A 24,135-nucleotide genomic window follows, 5' to 3' on the forward strand; every position below is an offset into this window, starting at 1 on the left:
TATTTCTAGTGAAAAGTGTGTATTTTTACCCTGCATAAAGTGTAATTTTTTTAAAAAAAGCTTCTACAAAAGACTTTTTGCCTTTTTCTAGGTGTGTTGAGAACACATTTTTGGAACTACTTCTTTGTAAATATTATGATGGAATACATTTTTGCACAGACAATAACTTAAATTGTAATTTAATGTTCTTATTTCAGTTATGCTACATTAAGTATATTATTACTTGTACATTTGTGTATTTTTCAAAAGTGTCTTGTTGAGCGCGTTTCTAGTTTTCAAGGCCAGCATAAATCCTGTTTTTAATGTGATATACAGAAGTCTACAGAAGTGTCTACACATGATATAACGTATGTCAATTCAGCGGCTACTCTACACAGAACAGTCCCTGACACACAGCAGCTTTATAAAGTATATGTTACGCTGCCTCCACATGGCGGGGAGGGAGTACTGCTGTCACAGCTGGACACTGAAGTCAAGGTCAAGGGGGGAGAGTCAACTGCTGGAGACATGCAGCTTCGACCTTTGTCCCAGGGGATTTTGTGCAGACATGAACGTGTGTGTGTGTGTGTGTGTTTACATAGAATAAATTTGAGCGTTTGTTGTCTATGTAAGTGCGTGCGTCTTGGGGGAGAGCTTTGCCGTGGTTAGCCTCTCGAGCATCATTATCATTGGGATAAACAACAGCTAAGCTCCAATGCCCTCTGTGCCCTTGTTCCTCTGTTAGATGGTCTTAAGTTTGTGTGTGTGTGTGTGTGTGCGTGTGTATGTCTATTTAGACTCTGATGTGTGTTTGTGCCTTTTCAGAAGCAAATTTTCTAATGTCTGTGTTTGTGCATTTACATTAGTACCCTTTTGATATCTACTTTTGTCTCAATTAGTTTACCTTGTTTTTTTTTGTGACTTAAGAGGAATCCTCATGCGGATCTTGGGTGTGTGTCTGTTCTCGTTAAAGGTACCTAATCCCTTCGCTGGATCGCTCCCACGCTGGCTTCTACCGCTGCATCGTGAGGAATCGGGTCGGAGCCCTTCTGCAGAGGCGCACAGAAGTACAGGTGGCCTGTAAGTATCAGGTGAAACACAGATGAATGGACCCCGTGGATGAATGAAAGGATGGATAATAGATACAGAGGGAGTGTGTGTGTGTGTGTGTGTGTGTGTGTGTGTGTGTGTGTGTGTGTGTGTGTGTGTGTGTGTTTGACTGCCTGCAGAGTACACAGTATGCCCACACTCTGTTTGGATGCCTTTGTATCAAGGACTGACTAGGGAGGGCCAGATGCTGGCAGGGTGAAAGATCTACCTGCATATCATTTGGGGTGTTATCAACCCGGACAGCTGTTCCACTCAGCATTCTCATTAGATTGATATTGTTGCCGTGGTTGTTTTTAACATTGCTTCATTTCAATATGACCGCTACTTACTGCATTCTCTCTGTTTTGTCAACAACATCTGTCGTTTCTTGGCGAAAATGGGGCTCAGATGTGCCGCGTTTCTGTAAATTTCCGGCACCACTTTTAGGCTGCTCAGCTCCCTTGTCTTGTTAACGAGCTATTACAGAAACGCCACAGAGGTGTCTGGAGTGTTGTCACGTCGAATACCCCATCCCCACCCTCTCACCCCACACCCGTAGGCACAGCCATTCTACGCCCATTATCCTGCCTTCCCAGGGTATGCCAGGTTCATTGGCTTCCTCTTGTTCCAGCGGCATTTGAGTGGATGTGACACACCGCTGTACCTGACTGAACAATGCAGCCAACCAGGCGTGAGAGAGGAAGAGATGGGACAGAGAGGGCCTAACAGTCCCACTGGTCCACTTCTTTAGTATTGAGCAAACATATTGTAGCTGTAGCCAACTGCTTCCTTCTGCATCTTCTTTTCTTCCAACAGTCAGACTCTTTGTTGCTTCCATCAATGTTTCTTTTTGTTGTTGCTTTCCTCCCTCTCTGTTGGTTTTGTCTGTTGTCTGGCCACCACTGCTTTCTATTTATTTCTTGGCTTCTACCCCACTGTTATTCTGTTTCTCTTTATTCCCACCTCTTTCCATGTCCATAATTTCTGTTCTTCCCCCTCATCAGTCACTCATGAAGAGGTATTGACTGTGAGACAAAGTAAAAGGGAGAATTAAGGACACCTGCAGAAGAAATGGATGAGATAGAGAGAGAGGAAAAAAGGGAGAGCTACATGGGAGAGATGAGGAAGGGAGAGATACATGGGAGAGATGGGGAGATCCCTTTTGCAGTTCCTTTGAGGTGGTACAATTAGGATTGCAGAGACGCACCTCGGAGAAAAGGAAACATGCAGAGGCATTAGAGTTTAGGGAAGGGGAGGAGGACGTCACATCGCCAAACCTACAGATCAAAGTCGGGATTTGCACACTTCCCAGATTTTCATTTAAGCTAAGCACCACAGCTGCACTGCAAAGCCAGATTACCTTTTTTATTCTCTTTGAAAGAGAGCGAGGGAGAGAGAAAAATGAGATTGCCATCGAAGCACAACCACTCCGACATCCCCAGTTCAAAGCCCCATACCTTGATCCCTACATTTTTTTCAAAGACATTATTATTTCTAAACTGTGTTAGAGCTTAATTGAGTGTTTGATGTTCACATGATTTCTGCTGAGTCTTCTTTATTGTTTCCCTCGAGTTGAAGAGAGACAAATATATGATCTTTCCCTCGCTTCTCATGGAGCTTAAACAAAAAAAAAAAAAAAAAAAAAAAACTGTTTCAAAGTACGAAGCTGTCACTTCAACAAGTCTCCATTTTTCTTTCAGACAGCACTGGAGGAATAAAATACAAACTCTGCTTGTTACCGCTGTCCTATAAAGGTTCACATTCAGCATCAGCCAATATGATTGCAGCAGAGACTTGCAAAGCTAAAATCGAAAAAAACAATCGGAGTGAAGGCTGATCGACATGAAATTCATCAACAATTCCTAACCTGCCCATAGATCTCACTTACAAATAGGCAGGACATGGAGCAGGAATATTAGAGCAGTATTTTTGTCAGCTTTTAAGATGTAATGAGGCAGGGGAGGAATAAAACCCCAGTAACAAATGAAATGTATTAGGAGATAATAGAATAGCGGCTACGCTGGTCATCTACTATGTTGAGTAATGCACACATTTAGAGCGTGATCAAGATTGATTGCTCTCAGTGCGTCCACGCAGGAGGATGCAGAATATGAATATGAGTCAATTTAATGCCCCCTGCGTGTCCCTCCGTGAGTCATTTCATCTTGGTTCCTTCTAGCCTTTCCTGATGTACGGTGGAAACCATGGCAACAACACACCACTGTCCGTCAAAGTGGCTCGATGTAACATGTCAGAACAGGAAGCACATGGCAAAAGATCCAAAAAAGGGCATTAAAAGTCAGATGCAAAAGAGAACAGGAAGTGTGCCTTTGCGTTTTTCCTTCTTCACTCTGTTTTGTCTGAGTGTATTGTTTGTTTGTTTTCCTGCAGTTATGGGCAGTTTTGAGGAGGGTGAACGAACCCAGTCCGTCTCTCAGGGAGAGGGCGCTGTTGTCCCAGCGCCACGCATTCGCAGCTTCCCCCAACCGCAAGTCACCTGGTTCAGAGACGGGCGCAAGATTCCACCCAGCAGTCGCATGTAAGTAGGCTACTTTTTTTTTGTTTTGTCATGTTTTAACTTGTTTGTTCCAATGGAATTCTTTTTGTGCTTTGCTTTATAGTTGTGTTAGATCCTGTGAATTCTTTTTGGTGCTTTGTTTGTTCCTGTTAGGGTGAGGCTTTGAGAGTTTGAGAGCGTCTGTTCTTGCCTGTCGTTTGTCATTCATCTTGCTACATTTTGTGCTCAAGGAGAGTTTGAATTTCTCCTGCAGAACAAGGCGCAAGACGAAAGCAGCTTTGGCACTGTGTGAAATGAAATTGCCCCTTTGTTCCTCATCTTTATTTGAAAAGAAACCTAAACCAGCCATGTTTATTTCAGCTTATCTATGCCTCTGTCTCTCTTCATTTTGGTCACAAAATAACAGGCCGTGTGTTTCTGAGGTCACCTATCAGTGTTTGCCAGCCGGCAGCGGTGGTGTCCGCATGGCTCCATCAGTACCCAAAGGGACGGAGCTGCTGGCAGCTTCAAATGGGATTGTTGTTTTGCGTTTCCATTCTGTTCACTTAAAATAGAAGGGTGTAAATGGAGAGGTCAGTTGGGAAAGATGTCTCCTCTCTGATTTGCTCTTTGGCCCAAGAAAGCAGCATTTTCCAACTTGCACAGGTTTTCCCCCTGTGCTCCAGTTTTGTAAATATGAAAAATGAACCTGAATTTTATCGATATGTTAAGGCTTATTTAAGAGCGTATTTCACCAGTTTGTCGTTGTGCACCTGCAGTATTATCAGACTCACAACTGACATAACGGTATTCATTTGTTTTCATCCTTGAGCCTACGTTATCTCCAAACCAAGTTGACTTCTGACGCTCCATTCGAACATGTCTTGGCTGATGTAGCCTTGGGCTGATAGCCATGAGAAGAGATGAGGAGTGGGTTGCAGAGGTGTGGCAAGCCTCTTCTCCACTCCCTCAGATTTATTTTAATTTCAAAAGTCTTCAGATCCAACCGAGTGAAGTGACATAACTTGAGGCCGTTTTTCAGATTTCTATAAACAGACTTTCATGTGGTAAATCAACTGAATATTCTCCAAAAGTCTCATAATTTTTTGCGATATTCATACGGATATTACAGCTCTCGTTAACTGTAACACTAACACTGTGATCTCTGCTCGAGATCGCAGTGATTCTCTTGTCTTTTGATGACCGTCTTCTCTTGGTAGATCATGTGTGTAGGTTCTTTTTTACACACCTCTCTGTGTTCCTGATGTGGTGTGAGAGTATTTTGTTGGTGTGTACCTGCACATGTGTGTGTTAAAAAGGCACTTATCCCCATCTCATCACATCTGCATCTCTTCGCAGTGGGAGGTGACCTTGCCCTTGGTTAGAGCGAATCTTTCTTATCAGCTCCTCATCATCAGTAATCATACCCTGACCTAGAATGACAATGAGACAAGCACTCAGACTGACTGGGAAGCTGAAGGCTGCGGATGGCCGTGAGTAGGCCAGTCGCTTTGATTTTGTTCAGGCCGGTTGTGGAAATCTGGATTACTTTTGAGAAGTCGTTAAGGAGAAGGTCAAACAGCTGTGACGTGTGTGTGTGTATTAAGGCTGCCACAAGTTGATATTTGAGGAGGTTGTTGTTATGAAAGTTAGATGGATGATTGACACACTCTTTAAATTCTTCATTAGTTTCACATTTCTCTCATCCAGCCCTGTCTCCCACCATTGGTTATTGTCTCATTTATTTCTTCTGTCGATGTCTAGCTCCCTCTCCCTCCTTTTGTCTCCATTATCGGCCACCCACTGTGTGTGCTTTGCTTCTCTTCATCCTTGCTTCCTACCCTCTAGCTCTGAGAATGCTAATTCCACGCACACTAGCAAGGTCACTGTGTGCAAATGAGCACTGTTGATAGCAGGCGGCCTTTTTTATTGAAAATCATTTAATTGAATTTGATTCGTGCCACTAGCGTTGACTCTGTAGGGCCATCAAAGTCTCACTGGTGTGGGAGATTGAGGGAGTGTCAAAGTGAGAGTTCTGCGCAACACAGCAAATGTTGATGAAGGCTCTTTCCAAGGACTAGTGTTCTCCAGAGTCGGCTCCAGCTGTGTGATCTCTCTAAACATTGTCACCCCAGCTTCTGTGCCTGATGATTATGGTCGCCATGAGACCGGCATCTGCACGATCAGAACATGTGAGGTGTTCATGCTCCACCATGGATGAAGATGAAAAATGAAATAGCAGTGAAAGGGGAAAAATGCCATGGACTGCAACAACGATGACAATTTTCTCTCCCATTTATAATATCTCTCTTACCTTCCCACTCCTGCTTTGAACTCCCTTTTTTATTCTATCTGCCCTCATTGTCCCCTGCTCCTGCTACCCCTCCTCAGGTGCCATAACTGTAATTTGCAGGCTCTCCAGGGGTTTATCTTGCTTCTTCTCTCTGCGAAATCTCACTTAAGCAATGGGGCAAGGGGCGGGGGGGCAGCAATACTCAGAATAACTGTGATAATCACCTTTACTGCCAATCTAACTAAGAGCTAATAAAATGTATGTTTCCTCTGCACACTGTTAAGCTGTACTTGAGTTACATCTTTTGTCATACTGTACAAACATTCACATTGTGATCAGTTTGGCCTTTGCTGTGAGTCTCTGGAAGACCTTCTTGCTGGGAGTTGCTTCTTCAAATTGGGTCATACAGCAGGAGTGATGTGTTCTTGTCATGTCCTGTCTGCCTTTTTGCAGTAGAAAGGTGGTGGAATCTTGAAAATTAGAAGTACCCCCAGGATGACACGTGTTGATTGAATGGACTTTTGCTCTTTTGTGAAGTCAAGTTCTGTGGACACTCAGCAATCACATCTGAGTTCTTATTTAAATCTGAATCAAGTATCAAATACAAATCCTTAAAATACAGAAGGAATTTGTTTAAGAAGCAAGGATGACAGTCGTTTAATTTTAGCAGTAGGAGTAACAACGAGTATCAGTACATACATATCCTCGTTTTAAGTACCTGTTTCCAGGATTCTGATCAGGTCAGAGCATGTGTGTCTTCAAAATGTCCGCTCATGTCTGTGCCTACTGGGTCCCCTCAACGCTTGAGAATAAACACATTTTGGTTTTTTGTTGCATGAGCTTGTCTTAATTCAGTCTGAATGGAAATGAGAGAAACTATGCATTACAGAACAACAAAATGCTGGTGAAGACAGACTTTCCCTTCATTCCAGCTTGTTGATCACCATAACATATTACATTTATCTGATTGAAAACTTCTCCAGAGAGATTACATATTATTGTTATTATTATTTTGCTAAATGATCAGACTATTTTATACTTTGCTAAGAAAAGGAAGAAAGGAGATAAAAGTGATCTGATAGGAGATTTCTTAGACTCTGACATTGACTAATACTGCAATTTATCAACTTGGAAAGGGATCCAAAATTAAATAGATAATTGGAAACAAGCCATCAGGGTCAGGGAAGCATCTAAACTCATACATAATGTCACCTGCACACATCAGGCCTCCAGTACGTGAAGGAAACCCAGAGAAACTGCATTTTTTTGCCTCCCTGCTGCCAGTTTCTCACTGTGCCACAGTGACTGCTCTTTGTCTGCCATGTGGCCTGTGCAGCTGTTGTTCTTGGCGTGGGCAAAGACTCCAGTGCACCCACAAAGTTGCAGATACGCTTTTTTGCGGCGTTTCTCTCCGATGGACTTTGCGGTGCTCTTCTTTTTTCTACTTTTTCTGGGTCCAAGACATTGCATCCATGTTCATCTCAGCATTAAAATGTTCAACCAGGCATCGGTCTAGTTGTCCTGCAATGGATCAGACGAACCCGGGCTCTTCACGTCTTTGTTTTGTTGTGATGTAAAGCAGGATGCGAGGAGAAAAAGAACTTGTTTAGCACCAACAGTCATTATTCTTCTCTTATTGAATGGGAATGCACTTGGCAGGGTCTTTTCCATTCAGCTAGCTTGATTTGTTGTGTTATTTTGGAGACTTAATGTGGTGTATAATAAGAGGCTCTTTCAGTAAACACATTTGCCAGCAACTGTAGGGTCTCTGTCTGGAAGGTGAGATTGCTGCTGGATATAACAGTGTAGCCTCTCCTCACACTATTTCACCTCTGACAACAACTTACTACCCACTACCCAGTCTCTTCTCCCAGAAACTTTCCATTGACACTTGGGCATGGATTTATCTGCATTCCACTGAAAAAACCTTGTAGAGGCGTCTGTTGAGACAGAACACAGAGGAGCCTGACCCGGAGGAGTCAGTGGGAGGACAACACTGACACACACACACATGCACACACACGCACATACTGCAATTCCCTTGAGTAATCCGCTGTAGCTGCTGATCAATTAATGGCCCCTGTCTGTGATGCTGGGGTCCTGTCAGTCTGCTATGGATTCGCCATTAGTCACGAGGTCCAGCGAATTGCCAAGCCCTTCCTCTGCATTTCCCTCTGACCAACTGCCCAGTATCAGTCACGAGCTCAACAGTCCGCAGGGCAAAAGGGACGTGAGATCAAGTTAACAACAGTGAACAACCTCATGCACGTAAATGCAGGAATTCATTTATTACGTGTATTTAGGGCTGCAAGAGTTTTTCTTTATTTCATTCTTTATTTGTTCTTTTAGCAGTCAAAAGACCCCAAATATTCTATTTACAATGATTTTAAACACAGAAAATCAGCTAATCCCTACATGGGTGATAATCGAAAATTGACAATAAAAGCAGTTTATGTGTCACTATCCGACTTTGTGTGTTATTTGGGACATCCTTTCTTTCCATCACAGAGGTTGGTTTTCTGAACAGTCAGCCAACCACTAGCAACAGGGAGGCAGAAGGCTAACAGTGCACCACAAATCTCTAGTTCATGCCCCTGGTGAGAAAACAAGTGGCTGTTTTCATGAGTAACACTCCCTTACCTCTTCTCATCTCCCTCACTCCTCCATCTCTCCATCCCCAGGAGCTGCTGCTTTTTCATCACAGGTCTGTTGAGCAGTAGGGTATGCAGCCTGCTGCTTGCTCTCACTCTTCTTTCTCTCTCTTGATTTCTTTTGCCTTCATCTGTCTACTGGCTGTAGTTTGACTCATACCTTAGCCAGCAATGTGAGCTGCTTGATGCCGTCGACTCCTCTCTCTCTCCTGGGGGAGGCCATCAACCGACCGGGGCCATTTGTCTGCATGTAATGTAGGTCTGAGGCTGTGGAGCAGGGTTAGGCCCCTCATGGCCCAGGGGAGAGGGACAGCCACGACAGATGCCAAAACACTCCCTAGTGTGTGTGTGTGTGTGTGTGTGTGTGTGTTAGAACAGGCACAGCTCTGTCAGACTTAGTGCTGGATTAACACCACAAGACATGCACGCAGACTGATATAGTCAGTGGTTGAACAGGAAACAAAGATAAGCTCTCAAGCTAGTTGTTCAAAGTACACAGTCCAGTTTCTAATTAAAGACAGCAACCCTGGATCATTGTTTATTTAATTTACCTACAATGTAATTTATTAGTAATAATGAAAATTAGAGAAGGGAAGCAGCAAGTGGCAAGTAAAGCATTCAAATTTTCATCACCCTATTTCAATCAAATATACATCCTCATCATCATTATTGATTAAAGTGCTACAGAGTCATTATACAGCTGGCAGTCCTTGAAAAGCCACCCTTGGTGCACAACATAAATAAACTGATCCACAATCCGTAATTGCATATGAGAGTAATGCTGCTTCTTGTTGCAAGCAAAACTGGGGTTTGCACATGAAGCTGCACAGTTGGCTGTGATGTTTCTGAGCAGCTGTCCAGCCTGCCAGGCTCTCCTGTGAATCACAGCTCTTTCTGGAGAATAATAATGGAAAAGGAAATTGCGGCTGGAATCAAAAGAACAAGCATTCAAAGATGTAGGAATAAACATAAAACCGGAGAAAGAGACAGAGGCATGTTCACACATATCTGATTTGTCCAAATTTCTCAGCTCTGTGGCTCGATAAATCCCTGCACCGTGCCGGATGTGTGGTGAGCCATCGTTACTTGCAAGCCTCAGACAGCTGCTCACGCACCACTGAGAGGCTGGGGAGGTGAATAAGGAGGACCAAAACGCATTCAGATGAAGAATGAAAGAGATAAAACAAAAAATGCAACATGTGAAAACAAGATATTACTTCAGGGAAGCCTGTCAAAGAAATATTAACAATTTCATTACCTCTTTTCGCCAAATTCTTATCTCTCTCTTCCGGCTCCTTTGATAAACATGTAAGCCATTCGGGATAATTGGCTTACTTTTAATTTCTTCCTGCATCATGTGGTCTTTGATCCCTGAGGCCCGGCGAGCATGGAGAGACTTTAGAGCTGCTGGACCGACTGCGTAAGAAAGTTTGGTTTGACCCCCACAGCGCATACCCAGCTGAGGGCAGAGAATGCTCAGCAGGGGAGCACATTAAAATCAACTAGACTGGGGAAAAAAGTCCTCCTGCTCCCGCTTAACGTTGATGAAATCAGGACTTGCTGTGGATGATGGTGAAATCTCTGCTGAAACTTAGTTTGGCAGGTGCTCGGAGGGGGTTATTGGGTAGTGAGTGGTCTCTGGAGGAAAAAGAAATGTGAGTTAAAAAAGGGACTTGACATTATCACAGAGAGAATGGCTGTCTCTTCCAGGTCACATCAAGCTCTGCCTCCTCTAACTTACCTGCCCTACCCTGTATATTCATCTTCAAGGGTGTCTTAAGCGACAGGCACGTTAAGCCCTGGATTGTGTGTCCCCATTTTAGAAAGGTCCTGGAAAGGCACCTGGGACTCATTCAGCGCTTTGGACACTTCCGTTCAGGCCACATCCCTGAAGGGATCCATAATTCATGACTGTGCGTCCAGGATGTCACCATTCCAGCAAGCTAGCATTAAATATTTACCGCAGATCATAAGCTGCAGCCATTGAGGCCTGCCAGGCCTTTTAGGAGGACTGTTTTCAGGCTCAGCATGCACGAGGAATCCCAAATGAGCCCGGTGACTGTGCCTGCTTTGAGATCTTTGACCATCAGTCAGTCTGGAGATGGATCTCATAAGTCATCACACTGTAAATGCTAACAGCACAGGTTGCTATATCCAGCATACACAGCATACCTCCCTGTGCAGTGTCAAATGCTCTTCCTGTTTTTCCTCCTTGGAGCCACACTGAGAGTTTCAGGTTGTTTATCCATGCATGTGCTCACCTGTGTATATTTTCTGTATGCTCTTGTGAACTTTTTCTCTTTTCATATCTGATTTTTTTTTTTTTTTTTTTTTTTTTTTTTTTGCTTTAGTTTCTCATCATTTCTCTTGCTCCCTTGATAAGGCACAGCAGGCACTCAGATCCCCCACTGATGAGTTGAAGGATGCAGGAACAAGTGGATGGAGGAGTGGAGTGGGTTAGATTAGAGGAGAGGAGGAAGAGGAGGTCATCAGCAGTGGAACAGGAACATGGCTGAAGTTTGCATGACGGGTCGCAGTTTGCAGCACGCAAACATTAAACATTATTAATTAATTATTAAACATTATTTGCAGGGGAGCAGAGATTTTTTTTTGTTCGTTATTGATTACTAAGATAGCTGCTATTCCCGATTTGCCCCCCTCCAACAGCTCTGGAAACTTTACAGAAAGCATCAAAGAGGAAAATCAAAATAAAAACAGAAGAAAGCCTTTAGAGACACTCCCCTTTAGCAGGAAGCTGCTGTCTATCAGGACCCAGTCTGACTCACAGGATGTAGAATTTGGGTATAAGCCTGCCATTGACTGCCTGTTTCAGCTGGCGTTCTCCTCCCTTCCACTAACTTTGCGCTACTCTTTTCAAAACCCTGCAGCTACACAGGAAACAACAAGCAGCTCTTCCAGCAGCCATACATTTTATTTTTAAAATATGGATAACGATAGCAATAAACTCAGTCCTGACTCTGATTCTGGTTCTGAAATGTCACCTAGTACAGAAGGTGGTCCATTAGAAGGATATTGATTTATTTCTGTGAAGGTAGTGTTTTTCTGAAAGACTGTGACTGAAACTCTGTCTATTGTTTCCTGATGGTGAGAGATCTGTGCCTTAGTGCGTAACCTTGCCCGTGTCATCCGCTGTGTCACAAATGTAAGAAATGTGCATGTTGTTTTGTTTTTGAATGGACTAGTGCTTTCCCAAATGTGGGCTGGTAGCTGTGTGTCTGTCAGGGCAGATAGTCAAATATCGCTTCTACACATGACCACATTCAGCATCCGGTGAAATGGGCGGGAGGCGAGGAGGAGCTGCGTGGAACAGTAGATGGAGGGATAAGGCCAGAGGAAAAGATATATGTGGAAGGAGGCATCCGGTTGGAACGGCCTACCTACTGGATTGTTGAACAGGCTCAGATAATAAGAAAATATTGATTGTAAACATAGTCGGGGGTTGTAACGTCAGGCGGCAGAGGGGGAGGAGGAAGGTTTCTCCCTGACTGCTTGCTACAACAACGAGGGAGGACTTGATAGAGACAACAAGACACCAGGTGCCAGCCCATATAGGACACCTGCTGAAAAATGGATCACTGTTTATTTATACAGGCCTCATTTTAGCAGCCGACAAGGAAGACGTTATTGTTTTCTGCCAACAGTGGTCAGCTGACAAAACGCGGGCCACAGAAAGCAGAGGGGGTACAAATAGCCAATTAAAAGCTGTGGGTTATTACACTGGGCTATTGTATTTCAGGATGGACCATAAGGAGAAGCATGGACAGGCGAGGCTGTCAATACTTCTGCCTTGCTCAGTCAGCACCAACACATTGTTTACACATTGTAAATCGATACACCTAATGCGGCTTGAGCGGCGTAATTAAAATGTTAAAATGTTTAATGCCCTTTTCAGCCGTGGGATCAAGTGTGGACACGCAACCAGACAAACATATCGAGCTCTAATTAGGCAGCCTAACACTATCTTTGAAGGCTGAAAACGTATAGTCAGAAGGTTTTTTTGGAGCATCTCGATGTTGACAGAGAACAGGAAACGTTTTTTCAAATTTCAGTCTCACTGGATTTGTTATGCCGAGTTGATACCTCACAATTGTTGACCCGTTTTCCACTCGTTTTTGGAGATCGCAGACAAAAGCCACAAGTCGAAGGCAAATCGGCCTTTCCTCCCCTGAGCAACAATGAATTTGTGTCAGATGTGAGAGCTGGGCTCGCTGACCCCCAAAATATATCAATCTGGTCTTGAGAGCAGCCGTGGCCTAGAGGTTGGAGAAGTGGCTTGTGATCGGAGGGTCACCGGTTCGATTCCCCCACCGGACGGCCAGGAAAAATTTGGGTGTGGTGGAGTGATTAATGCGAAAAATGCTCCCCCCCCTCCATTAGCCGGCTGATGTGCCCTTGAGCAAGGCACTTAACCCCCCCAATATGGTCCCCACTGCTCCTGTGTGTGTTTCACTGCATGTAATTTGCCAGGTGTTGCGTGTGTGTTCAACTAAGGATGGGTCAAATGCAGAAGACGTGTTCTTGTTCTTTATCTTCTCTAAAAGGCTGTACTTGTGTTGTTGTTCCTTCCTCAGTGCCATCACTCTGGACAACACGCTGGTTATCCTGTCCACGGTGGCACCGGATGCTGGGCGCTACTACGTCCAAGCTGTAAACGACAAGAACGGAGAGAACAAAACCAGCCAGCCCATCACCTTGTCAGTAGAGAGTGAGTAACCACATACTATATACAGTACACACATAAAGTACTCAATATATTATGCCTGTGTTGTATTTTATCAGCTCATCTTAAGTTTTGAATGTAGAATACTAATTTTTAAGAACATTTCGCTGATAACAATTTTGGAATGCAGGACTTGTAATGGAGTGTTTTTACATTGTTGTCTTTCTGTTTTTAGTAGAAAATGGATTTTGTTCACGTATGCCGCATATAAGACACCTCACCTTAGGATCAGATTTCATTTTATTGCGGTGAAGCGCACCTGTAGCCATTTTACAAAATTATTGCAAATGCGTACACACAAACACACACTGTGAGAGAAGGTGATGGGGACAGGGGCAGACTATCGTACTGCCAAGTAGTTCTTAATATTCACCAGCGTCCTTAGCTCCTACAACTACAAAAATACAACATGCACGAATCAAACCAATTCAGCTGGCTCCAGCTCAGCAGGGTGAAATATAAGAGGGAAAAGTAACAGACAGCATCTTATGACATGGTAGAGTGGAGCTCAGTATGGCAGTGAATGAGGAGGGTGAGGGAAAGATATTACAGTTGACAACACAAGGGAGCAGAAATAGCCTGTGGCACATATGGAGAACAATGGCAGAGTTCGTAATACTAGTGCACGCACACACACACACACACACACACACGGTTCAGGTTATATACAGAGCGTAGCGGGAGGTCTTAGCTTGGCAGGTCCGTGGGAATCATGCTGTGCATTTACATGAACACTCCACATATGCTCCACACATGCACACACACACACACACACATTGATGTGCAGGCTACTGGGAGAGCCGGTACTGAGAGATGTGTGTGTTCGAGGTAGTGCTTGAGGTTTTTTTTGTTGTTGTTGTTGTATTTTCTTTACCGTGCATGCACGTGTATCATTCAGTATCTGCTGCAGCAGCTGTTCCTGCAACGCATTTCCCAAGAGCCGTCCTGGCTCCGACGGTGCTTGCCTAAGACTGGGCGAGAGCGAAGGTCAAGGAGAGCTCTGAGGAGATTTAGTGTTGCTCACGTTACACTTTCCAAGCTTGGATTTTAACTTCAGCAAGAACAAGAAAGTTGGCTGTTTGGTTGCTGACATTGTTTTACTTACTTGTACTTTGAGGCACTTTAGTTTATTTGAGTGAGATAAGAAGGTTGATATATCTGTGCATTAAATATCTATATAATGTGTAACTGTTCCACATTAAAATGTGAAAAATTACCAGAATTCTGTTCTATATATGCTCTCCCAACTGTTTCCAACATTGTTGAAACTCAGTGAAATCTGCAGTCTCATTGAAGTTTGAGCTGTTGAATTGTGTGTCGTTTGGTCTCTTTTTGCTCCTACGTGCGGGAAAGAATCATAGAGTGAATGAAACACATTACTTACTCCGTGAAATCACGTAAGACAGATTTTAATTGGCAATGATGGTTGTGGCTGGTAAGCAATGAAGACAACAACTCCTATGGCTCCACATTACTTACATCTTTTGACAGATGGTCCCCCATCTGCCAAAAAGGGGCAAAATGTTGTTGGTTAGGATCTTTGATGTGAAAACATTTGAAAACCATTGTCTCAACAGAGCGAATGGATCAAATTATGACAGGGAAACAAGTCATTTGATTGGGGCTGTGGTGCTTAACAAAACATAACCACAGTGTTTCTAGGCCACAGTGCATCACATGACATTGCAATGACACACTTTGGCCACTATGTCACACTGGCTTCAAAGCCTGGCCCTGTTTCTCAGCCCTCAGTTCAAATATGAAGCAGTGTCTTCCTGACTAGCAGTCAAACCTTGACGTTGTTTAAGCTTTGTGTGTGTGTGTGTGTGCGTGTGTGTGTGTTTATGGGTGCACACATGGCTCACATAAAGCAACTAATGACCCAAGATTGGTAAGATTGAGTTATGACAGCCCCTGTAGCTACATCTGACATGTGCAGCCACAAGCACACTCCCAGGGCTTGATGGGATTGACAGATCAGTGCGAGTTTATCACAGACATGACACATCTCAAGCAGCACACACACACACACACACACACACACACACACACACACACACACACACAGACACACACGCTGTGCTCTCACTGCCATGGGCTGTCTCTGATGCTCACAACACACGCACACACACACACAGACCTAAACTAGTTTGTGCATGCAGAGTTTTATGGCCATACAAAAACCAGTGTGTATGAGCACACACACTCGCCCCTTCAGCTTCCTGTTTGTCAGGCTGTATTTTTCTATCCCTGCTTCTGGTTCTCCAGCAGACATCTTATTATACACAGTCAGTGCACTGTCTCGTCCTATTCGGCCCATCTCTCTGTCAGAACTCAGACACAGTGTACATGCTGGTCAGTTTCAATATGTCACGTCGATGAGCACCCACAGAGTGCGCTGGCTGGAAATGAAATGTATAGGACACATCTGTTTATCTATCAAGTTCATTGCTTTCTGCTTAACTTCTCCATGTTTGTGTGTTTTTGTTTGTGCGTGTGTGTCTGTGTGGCGGCACATCTGTCTGTTTAGATGTTGGGGGTCCAGCAGACCCCATTGCCCCCACCATCATCATCCCTCCCAGGAACACTAGCGTGGTTACAGGCACCTCAGAGGTCACCATGGAGTGCGTGGCCAACGCCAGGTAAACATCCCGGGGCAGCAGGGTCACAGATCAGATTGTTAAAGGGTCAGTTCGCTCAAGTCAAGTGGAGGCTAATCCAGAGCAGGAGATTCAGGAGCGGGAGGGAATCATTTGTTTACTTTATTTATTATTCAGGTTACAACACAGTTCTGATGAAAGCTGTTTTCAGCAGTTTCTAAGAAACTGATTCTGGACCAGATTTTTGAATGTTTTTATACTGCTATGAGCACCATTATTGTGTATTAGATGAGCGACAGATCCGTCAGAACCCAAATGAATAAAAGTAAAACTTCCAGATTAAGGAGATTGATGGATATTTGTAGCTAGAACACAATGAACTCTACTTTTCGCTCTGTAGGCCTCTTATCAAGCTGAGCATCTCATGGCGTAAAAACGGCGTGTTGGTGACCAGTGGTTTGAGCGACTTCAACCGCAGGCTGACCGTCCTCAGTCCCGTGGTGAGCGATGCCGGCTACTACGAGTGCGAGGCCGTTCTCCGCAGCAGCAGCGTGCCCTCAGTCAGTGCCGGAGCTTATCTGCATGTACTAGGTAAGATTTCTGAGCCGAAATGGTTGCTCTTGTCCGTTGACACGTCGCCTGAGACATGCTCTTTTGTGGATGACAGTATCTTCCTATAACGCGTGTTACCACTGTGGTTCTACTTTAGAAAAATGAAACCACTATTCACAGATATTCATATGAATGTCTAGCTATCACCAAGCCACCATGCAGGTTTAATCAGACGCTGCATTGCAAGTTCTGTGTTAGTTTGTTTTTTTTTTACAGTGGCCCCTGAGGAAAAAAATGAATAAAAGTGAAAGCAGTAACATTAAGAAAATGCGCTCCCAATCCACATCCAAATGAGCCTTGATGGGAAAGATTCACTATGTTTGCAGCTTCCAAGTCGAAACAGCTCCATCATTTCTTTCCCCCTTAATTTGTTTTTGTTTTGGTATTTGCAGCACTTAACCCAGTGTTTATGCATTTGCCTTGTGCGTAAGATGCATTTTGATTTTTTTTCTCAGAATGTCAGGATTTGCATCACATTTCCTCAGTGTTTTCATTCTCTGCTTTTTGTCCTTAAGGTTCAAACTAATTTTATTTTTACCTTTATGTCACACGCAAGGTTAAGTGACAATGATGTGATTAGACATGATGCATAATTGCTGTATGTGCTCTCACATCGGCATGAAGACCTAATTGAAAAAAGACTGTTTCTGCATTTAGCTACAGCTCATACATCAGGCAAATGTGTGGGAGGAAACGTAGCATTTACATTTGAAAGTTCAGAGAAAAGAGCTGGTATGAAATTGATATAAATAGTACTACTCGCACCATGTGAATCTGGCAAAAGTATGACTGTGAAGTGATGCGGCAGTGAGGGGAAAGTGTTATTGATTTAAAAGGGAGAAAGCTTATGGCTGGCCTCAAGAAACTATTTAATATAACATTGCTTGAGTCACTTTCATTCCATCACACTGCAACACTTTGATGTTTTCAAGGTTGTGATGTGACTCAAAGGACAAGGTGTGCTGAACTTCTCCCTTGATGCAGCTAACTGAGCCTTTCCTCCACCTCATGAGTTTGAAGCATACACCTGAAATCACTACAGAATACCAATTACTGCCTTCTTCAATCAAGCTACTGTATAATCATGTCATGAGGAATATACACTATATGGACAAAAGTACTGGGACACCTGACCATCACACCAACAGGGACTTTAGTGACCTTGCATTCTAAATACAGAGACAGCTTTGCATCTCTAACAGCTTCCGCTCTTCTGTGAAGGCTTTCCACAACATGTTGGAGTGTTTCTGTGGGAATTTGTGCCCATTCATGCAGTAGAGCATTTGTGAGGTCACACACTGATGTTGGACCAAAAGGCCTGGCTCACAATCTCCATTCCAGTTCATCCCAAAGGTGTTGGGTGGGGTTGAGGTCAGGGCTCTGTGTGGGCCAGTCAAGTTCTTGCACACCAAACTCATCCAAGCCCAACCAACAATGTTTTGTCCTGGAGTACTAATGGACTGAGTGATGATGATCACAGCTGAAGACTTAAAGTCCGTTTTTCTTTCAATCCTGTCTTCCCTTTTCATTTTGTCTCACAGAGCCACCGCAGTTCATAAAGGAACCTGAGAAACACATCACAGCTGAGATGGAGAAGGTGGTTGACATTCCCTGCCAGGCACGAGGTCAGCAACATGTGTGTGTGTGTGTGTGTGTGTGTGTGTGTGTGTGAATATGTGTGCATTTTTGTCTATGAATGTCAGCTACCAGCAACCTGCCCCTCCCTCACTTACCCTCTGCAGGAGTGCCCCAGCCAGACATTGTGTGGTACAAGGATGCTTTGCCCATTGACCCAGTGAAGACGCCCAGGTACAGGGTGCTGGTGGGAGGCAGCCTGCAGGTCAACGGCCTCCTGCCCGATGACACCGGGATGTTTCAGTGCTTTGCCAGAAATTCGGCAGGAGAAGTTCAGACCAACACATACCTGGCTGTTACCAGTGAGTGTTCCAGCATGAAATGATTTCCAGTAATTGCTGTTATTAAAGCACAGTATGTTTAGTTAAATCTCAGAATGAACTTTCTTTCAAAGTATATTGAGTTAAATCATTACATGACAGATTCAGCAAAAGGCAGGGTGTAATTGCTTTAAAACCATCAGAAAGCAGTTTGGTTCTTTAATTGGAATTATGTTGATTTATGCAATGCCTTTCTGAAAAATAAAAATTAGAATATCAGTTGTTTTTCCCCCAAAAAGTTAAGCAAAATATTTGATCTCCACCCCGCTAAGATAAGATAAGATAATCCTTTATTAGTCCCATAACTGGGAAATTGCAGTGTTACAGCAGCAAACAGGATATAGAGGGAAAGCATGCGAGGATAAGGGAAGGATGTGTATTCAAAAAGAATAAATACACAGGAACCAAGTACCTGCAGCTGTACACAGAACAGAGAAGACTATTTACACTAGCGTCCCTCAGTTGTGATTAGTAGACGGATTAATTATTGCACAGATTTGTTTCAGGGACTAAATGAGTAGGTACTGATCCTTGTAGTAGTGTTACATGAGTAAAGATTATTGCACAATTATTATTACACATGTATTACTGCACAGGTCTGGCGTGACCATTTTGTCCCATTATTGCACATGTGTTATTGTCCAGTTAACACATTCATCAGCTTAAAACGTCCAGGCTATCAGCTGTGCTTGTTGTGGAGTCTGACAGCAGTGGGCAGGAAGGAGCTGCAGTACCTCTCCTCCACACAGTGCGGGTGGAGCAGTCTGTCACTGAAGGAGCTGCCCAGTACTGTCAGAGTGTCCTGCATGGGGTGGAGGGGGGTCTCCAGCATGGACGACAGCTTGGCTATCGTCCTCCTGTCACCCACCTCGTCCACTGAGTCCAGGGAGCAGCCCAGGACTGAGCCAGCCCTCCTCACCAGTCTGTCCAGCCTCTTTTTGTCTTCTGCCCAACAGATCACGCCATAAAAGATGGCTGATGCCACCACAGAGTCATGAAAGCTCCTGAGGAGTGGACCCTGTGTTCCAAAGGCCCTCAGCCTCCTCAGCAGGAATAGTCTGCTCTGGCCCTTTTTATACAGGTTTTGCTAGCAGAGTAATGGTAACATTGGCAGACTGGAATATTTTCTATCAGATGGGCTTTCTTATGCAAACCAGCAATTAGTCCTGCCCTGGTTAAGAGATCCAGCCTTAATACCATATTTGCCATCCTGAACACCTGAATCACCGTGAATATGTAGATGTTTTGTTTTTTTGTTTTTTTCCTCGAGCGTGTACGACTGCTGGAATTTGAAAATCACTGGTAATTTTACTCTGGCTGTGCATCTGTTTGGCAAGTTTCTGACATCTAATTTTCCTCAGTCTGTCTCCTTTCCTGCTGCCTTCACTCCACGCTGCACCACATTATCAGAATTCATGATATTCTCTCTCACTAACTCACTCCTTCCATCGCTCTCTCCCTGACACTGCCTCCCCTTCCTCTCTCTCTCCTCTCTCTCTCTCTCTCTCCCTCTCCCCCTTTCAGATCTCATCTTATCTCCTCCCTTTTCCTCAACACATTCATGTCCCCACTTCTCAGTCTGCCCAGCTCGACACTGCTCCTACGACAATCTCCCACTCCTCCTTCCCTCTGGGGACAGTTTTCTGTCATCCTATAAAAGCTTTGATTTATTGCATATCACAAATAGGGATTTTAGTTATCTACATAGTGCCTCTTTCTGTCTATGCTCCTCACTCAGTCCTTTACCTGTAATCGGGTGCAAAAAATAGACTGGCGGCAGACAGTTGTGGCATCGAAGTGAAGGCTGTGTCAATCCGCAAAGAATTAGTGGGACAAAGCGTTGACTGAACGCCGAGATGCAGCAGACTGGCGCTTACGAAAAATATGTTTGAAGAGGGCTTTTGCTTTGCCTCAGACAGTTATTCTCTCACCTCTATAACCCTCTTACATTCTCTCTTTACTGTACTGAGCTCGCTCTTTACTCTGAGTGTATGTTTGTCTTCCCACAGGTATTGCACCGAACATCACAGCCGGACCCTCCGACAGCACGGTGATTGACGGCATGTCAGTCATCCTGCATTGTGAAACCTCTGGAGCTCCAAGACCAGCAATCACCTGGCAGAAAGGTCTCGCCTGGGCACACACACACACACCTTCAGATTATGACGCCCTTTATCCATTACACATGCAACCAAAGCTTGCCATGGCTTAACAAATAAAGCCTGACTGGATTCCCTTACCAGGATTTACTCTGCACCAGGCGTTTCATGTTTTCAATAGCAGATCAGGGAAATACTGTCCTTGTTTTCCTCCTACAATCCCCCTCCCACAATCCCCTTCCTCTTCTATTCTGTTCCTGAATGTGTCGTTTTTTCCTCTTTCCTTCCACCAGCTCTACATTTTCTTTATTTATGTATCTCCGTTCTCGTCTGTTTTCTGATCCACAGGTGAGCGTGTGTTGGCCAGCGGTTCGGTCCAGCTGCCCCGGTTCACCCTGCTGGAGTCAGGCAGCCTGCTCATCTCCCCCTCGCACATCTCCGACGCCGGGACCTACACTTGCATGGCGAGCAACTCCAGGGGCATCGATGAGGCGTCCGCTGACCTTGTGGTCTGGGGTGAGTGTGCAGGATTAGTCGGACGAGGTCTTTCACGTCCTTTCAAAAAACACGCATGACTAATGTGTCGGAAGCTGGAAAACGAGGTCGTATCTTATGATGACAAAGCCCCACTTGATTCCTTGAGTTACAAAAGCACTCTTCTGTGCATGTTCAGTGAGGTGTTTGTCTGCAAGAAGCCATCAAGAAACAAAACACAAAATAGCAGCTTGTCGTTTCAGCTGAAATGAGTTTTCAGAATTTTTTTCTGCTCCTGTTGTTCTTCTCGTGAAGGACATTTTATATAGGCTGTTTTTTCTTCCATTACTTTGTTCATCTGTGTCTGTCCTCTGTTTGTCTCCACAGCTCGCACACGGATCACCACCCCCCCACAGGACCAGAGTGTAATCAAAGGAACCAAAGCCATTATGACCTGTGGGGTCACGCACGATCCCAGTGTAACCATCAGGTGAGCATACATTCACAAACGTAGAAGGACTGAGTAAGTTTATTTAAGTAGCACATTGCTAGAAAGTGTCTCACAATAAAAGATAAAAGCAATAGAGCGCAGACACACTCATATGGGGAAAATGAAGCAAAGAGAACTCATATCTGGTATGTTTTGAACTGTTGTACAAAAATGTACTTAAGTATTTTCATCTTTATAGAACTCGACTACTCAACTGTACATCTCAGTAGAAAATATATTTGACAGTCTGACACTTTTAGTTACTGGTTACTTTTCAGATCACACTTTTTCATACCCTCCTGTCCTGTGAAAACCAAATTTGGTGTTTGTGTTTGTGATCAACTGAAGGATGAAGTGTTCCTTCACGGGTCGAGGATATGAGGGTAAACAAGCTCAATGAAAATCCTCCTGAACTTAGACTGACTCTGTGTATTTTTCTTGTCATAAACAAATGAAAAGACCAAGCAACAATTTGGACTTTATTTTTCCTTAAAAAAAAAAAAAAGAAAGAAAAAGAACAGTTAAGCAGATTCTGAAAACATCAGGCCACTGTAGTTATTATTTTTAGCAAATGTTACTCAAGCAAGTGTAAAATGTGCGTTTGTTGGGGGCTATTTTCAGTTTGTATTAACGCCCAGCTGAATTGACACACCACCCACTGCGTCTCATTGATGTGTTTTTAATCGTTTTGGGACTACAATGGAGCTCTGTGGCACAGAGGAATCAGCTCTCAGGCTTTGCCTACGCAGACGATACTTGTTACTGGGATACATTCATGATTGGTTTTTATCTTTTCATTGCATTATTAAAGGTTTCTGCAGATTAAAAAAGACTGAGTTTCAAAGTTAGAGAGTCGCAGCCTCAAAGTGTTCTTTGGTTTTGAACCTTGAGAGTTCAGAGACCAACAATCAGAAGCCCTTTGCCTGCCCACACATTCTGAAGGTAAATTCAGTCTTTAGGCTTTATCCTCTACACCTGAAAGTGATTACCTAACACAGTAACAATTATTGTGCATTTCAGCCTATCGATTTGTTAATGAAAATGCTCGGTCATTAGTTTTTGTTTTCTGTTTGTTCAACTTTGGTTGTTAGTCATTAAGCACCCTGAGCTCAAAGTATTCATTGTTTACCTCTCTGTTTCTTATTCTGTGCTGCTGCTGTGCTACACTTTCCCCCGCAGGAACGTTGGGGCTTCCACCGAATGCACAAAAACTCATAAGTACATGCAGTGAAATATAAACACTGCTCAAATGAGAAGGCTGCGTCCCCAACAGACACGCAGCTCGTACAGAAGCAGCCAACTCGTATGTGTGTCATTACAAGAAAGGCTCTCGCCCACCTCCAGTTTTAAACTGCAGCCCGAACCAGGGCAACACACGGCCCTCACAACAGACGTTTTACTGAACTCCCTGCTTGTAGCCGACATCAGTAGCGATCAATAGACCATTCCGTCCCTTTCTACTCAGAAGAGAAGGCTACATCTGACGCTGCGTTTGAGCCGTGCAGTTTTGATGACTGTTTGATATGCAGCCGTCAGCCGCTATGATATGCGTGCAGGGCAGCTCTGGTGGCGAGTTTGGAAAAGACGGAAGGAGAGAAAGATGAAATACCTCACTAATTACACGTTCTTCTCCAAGTGGGGAGGAATAACAGACAGATAAACTCCCAGTTTCCTTTACAAAAAAGAGTTAACTTGCCCTCTAAAGCTGTTCGCATTCCAGCAGGTGGTCATAAAATGGTGCGAGTCAGGTTCAGCGGATCTCGTAGAACAATCTGATATGGATATCTCGACAACTCCTTTCATCATTTAAAACCGTTAAGAGGATGTTTACGTTCACCTGTAGAAGTTTCTTACTAATGTGGTTGTAATTCCTAATGTTCATCGTCTTTTTCTGTAAAAGTCTCGGTTTACAGCAAGGATGAAAAGTAAATGAGCAGCGAGCTGCTGTCATTCGCTTTTTCTGTCATTTTTAATGCGCTGACCTACAATTCAGGAACTCGAACACAAAGGTTAAAGGTATCTTCAGAGCGAGCAAAAAAGCTCATTTTGAATTGTGTTACTCATGCTGTTTTGGCTTGTTTTGTTCTCCTACAAAGAACACGTGTTTAATTCGGGTCCACTTGCAGCTCTCTGTTGACTCTGTGTGCAGTCGTGCTGTAAAAAACACTTCACATCTGCATTCGTGACTTGTTTATTCCTGGCCACTGTTACTCATAATAACATTTTGGATTTGGAAATTGCAAACTACTTTTTGGGATTCTGTGTTTCCCTTTGGTATTACTCAGAAATGATGTGATTAAAAATAATACAGTCATTAATAGAAATTATCTTTGTGAGTGTGTTGAAACTGTTCCACTGACACTGGGTGCAGAGTGAAGATGCAGATGAAGATGGCGGTGATGATATTGATCTTAATGATGACACTGAAAACAGGCCAACTGACTGACGACTTTGTCTTCCAGGCACATCTGGGAAAAAGAGGGTTCGGTGATCAACGTCCAATCCATCCCTCGCATGCGACTGGACGGCGACGGCACCCTCCACATCTCCCAAACCTGGTCAGGTGACATCGGCACGTACACATGCAGAGTCACCTCCGTTGGCGGCAACGACTCCCGCAGCGCGCACCTCCGTGTCAGGTAGCCACCATTCGCC

General features: G+C 44.0%; 1 protein-coding gene across 6 annotated transcripts in view; it reads left to right on the forward strand.

The window, feature by feature from the left end:
• The window catches only part of sdk2b (sidekick cell adhesion molecule 2b), a 233,662-nt gene that overhangs the window by 170,473 nt on the left and 39,054 nt on the right, over positions 1-24,135 (forward strand). For all 6 annotated transcript variants that reach the window (XM_046376442.1, XM_046376437.1, XM_046376439.1 and 3 more), the window contains exons 3-13: positions 953-1,059; positions 3,460-3,607; positions 13,102-13,235; positions 15,781-15,892; positions 16,251-16,441; positions 18,004-18,087; positions 18,205-18,399; positions 20,427-20,543; positions 20,865-21,032; positions 21,378-21,480; positions 23,943-24,119. In XM_046376442.1, coding sequence (XP_046232398.1) covers positions 953-1,059; positions 3,460-3,607; positions 13,102-13,235; positions 15,781-15,892; positions 16,251-16,441; positions 18,004-18,087; positions 18,205-18,399; positions 20,427-20,543; positions 20,865-21,032; positions 21,378-21,480; positions 23,943-24,119 — 1,536 coding nt within the window. The remainder of the gene's footprint in view (positions 1-952; positions 1,060-3,459; positions 3,608-13,101; positions 13,236-15,780; positions 15,893-16,250; positions 16,442-18,003; positions 18,088-18,204; positions 18,400-20,426; positions 20,544-20,864; positions 21,033-21,377; positions 21,481-23,942; positions 24,120-24,135) is intronic.

Source organism: Scatophagus argus, chromosome 21, assembly GCF_020382885.2.
Source record: "Scatophagus argus isolate fScaArg1 chromosome 21, fScaArg1.pri, whole genome shotgun sequence".
NCBI classification, from domain to species: Eukaryota; Metazoa; Chordata; class Actinopteri; family Scatophagidae; genus Scatophagus; species Scatophagus argus.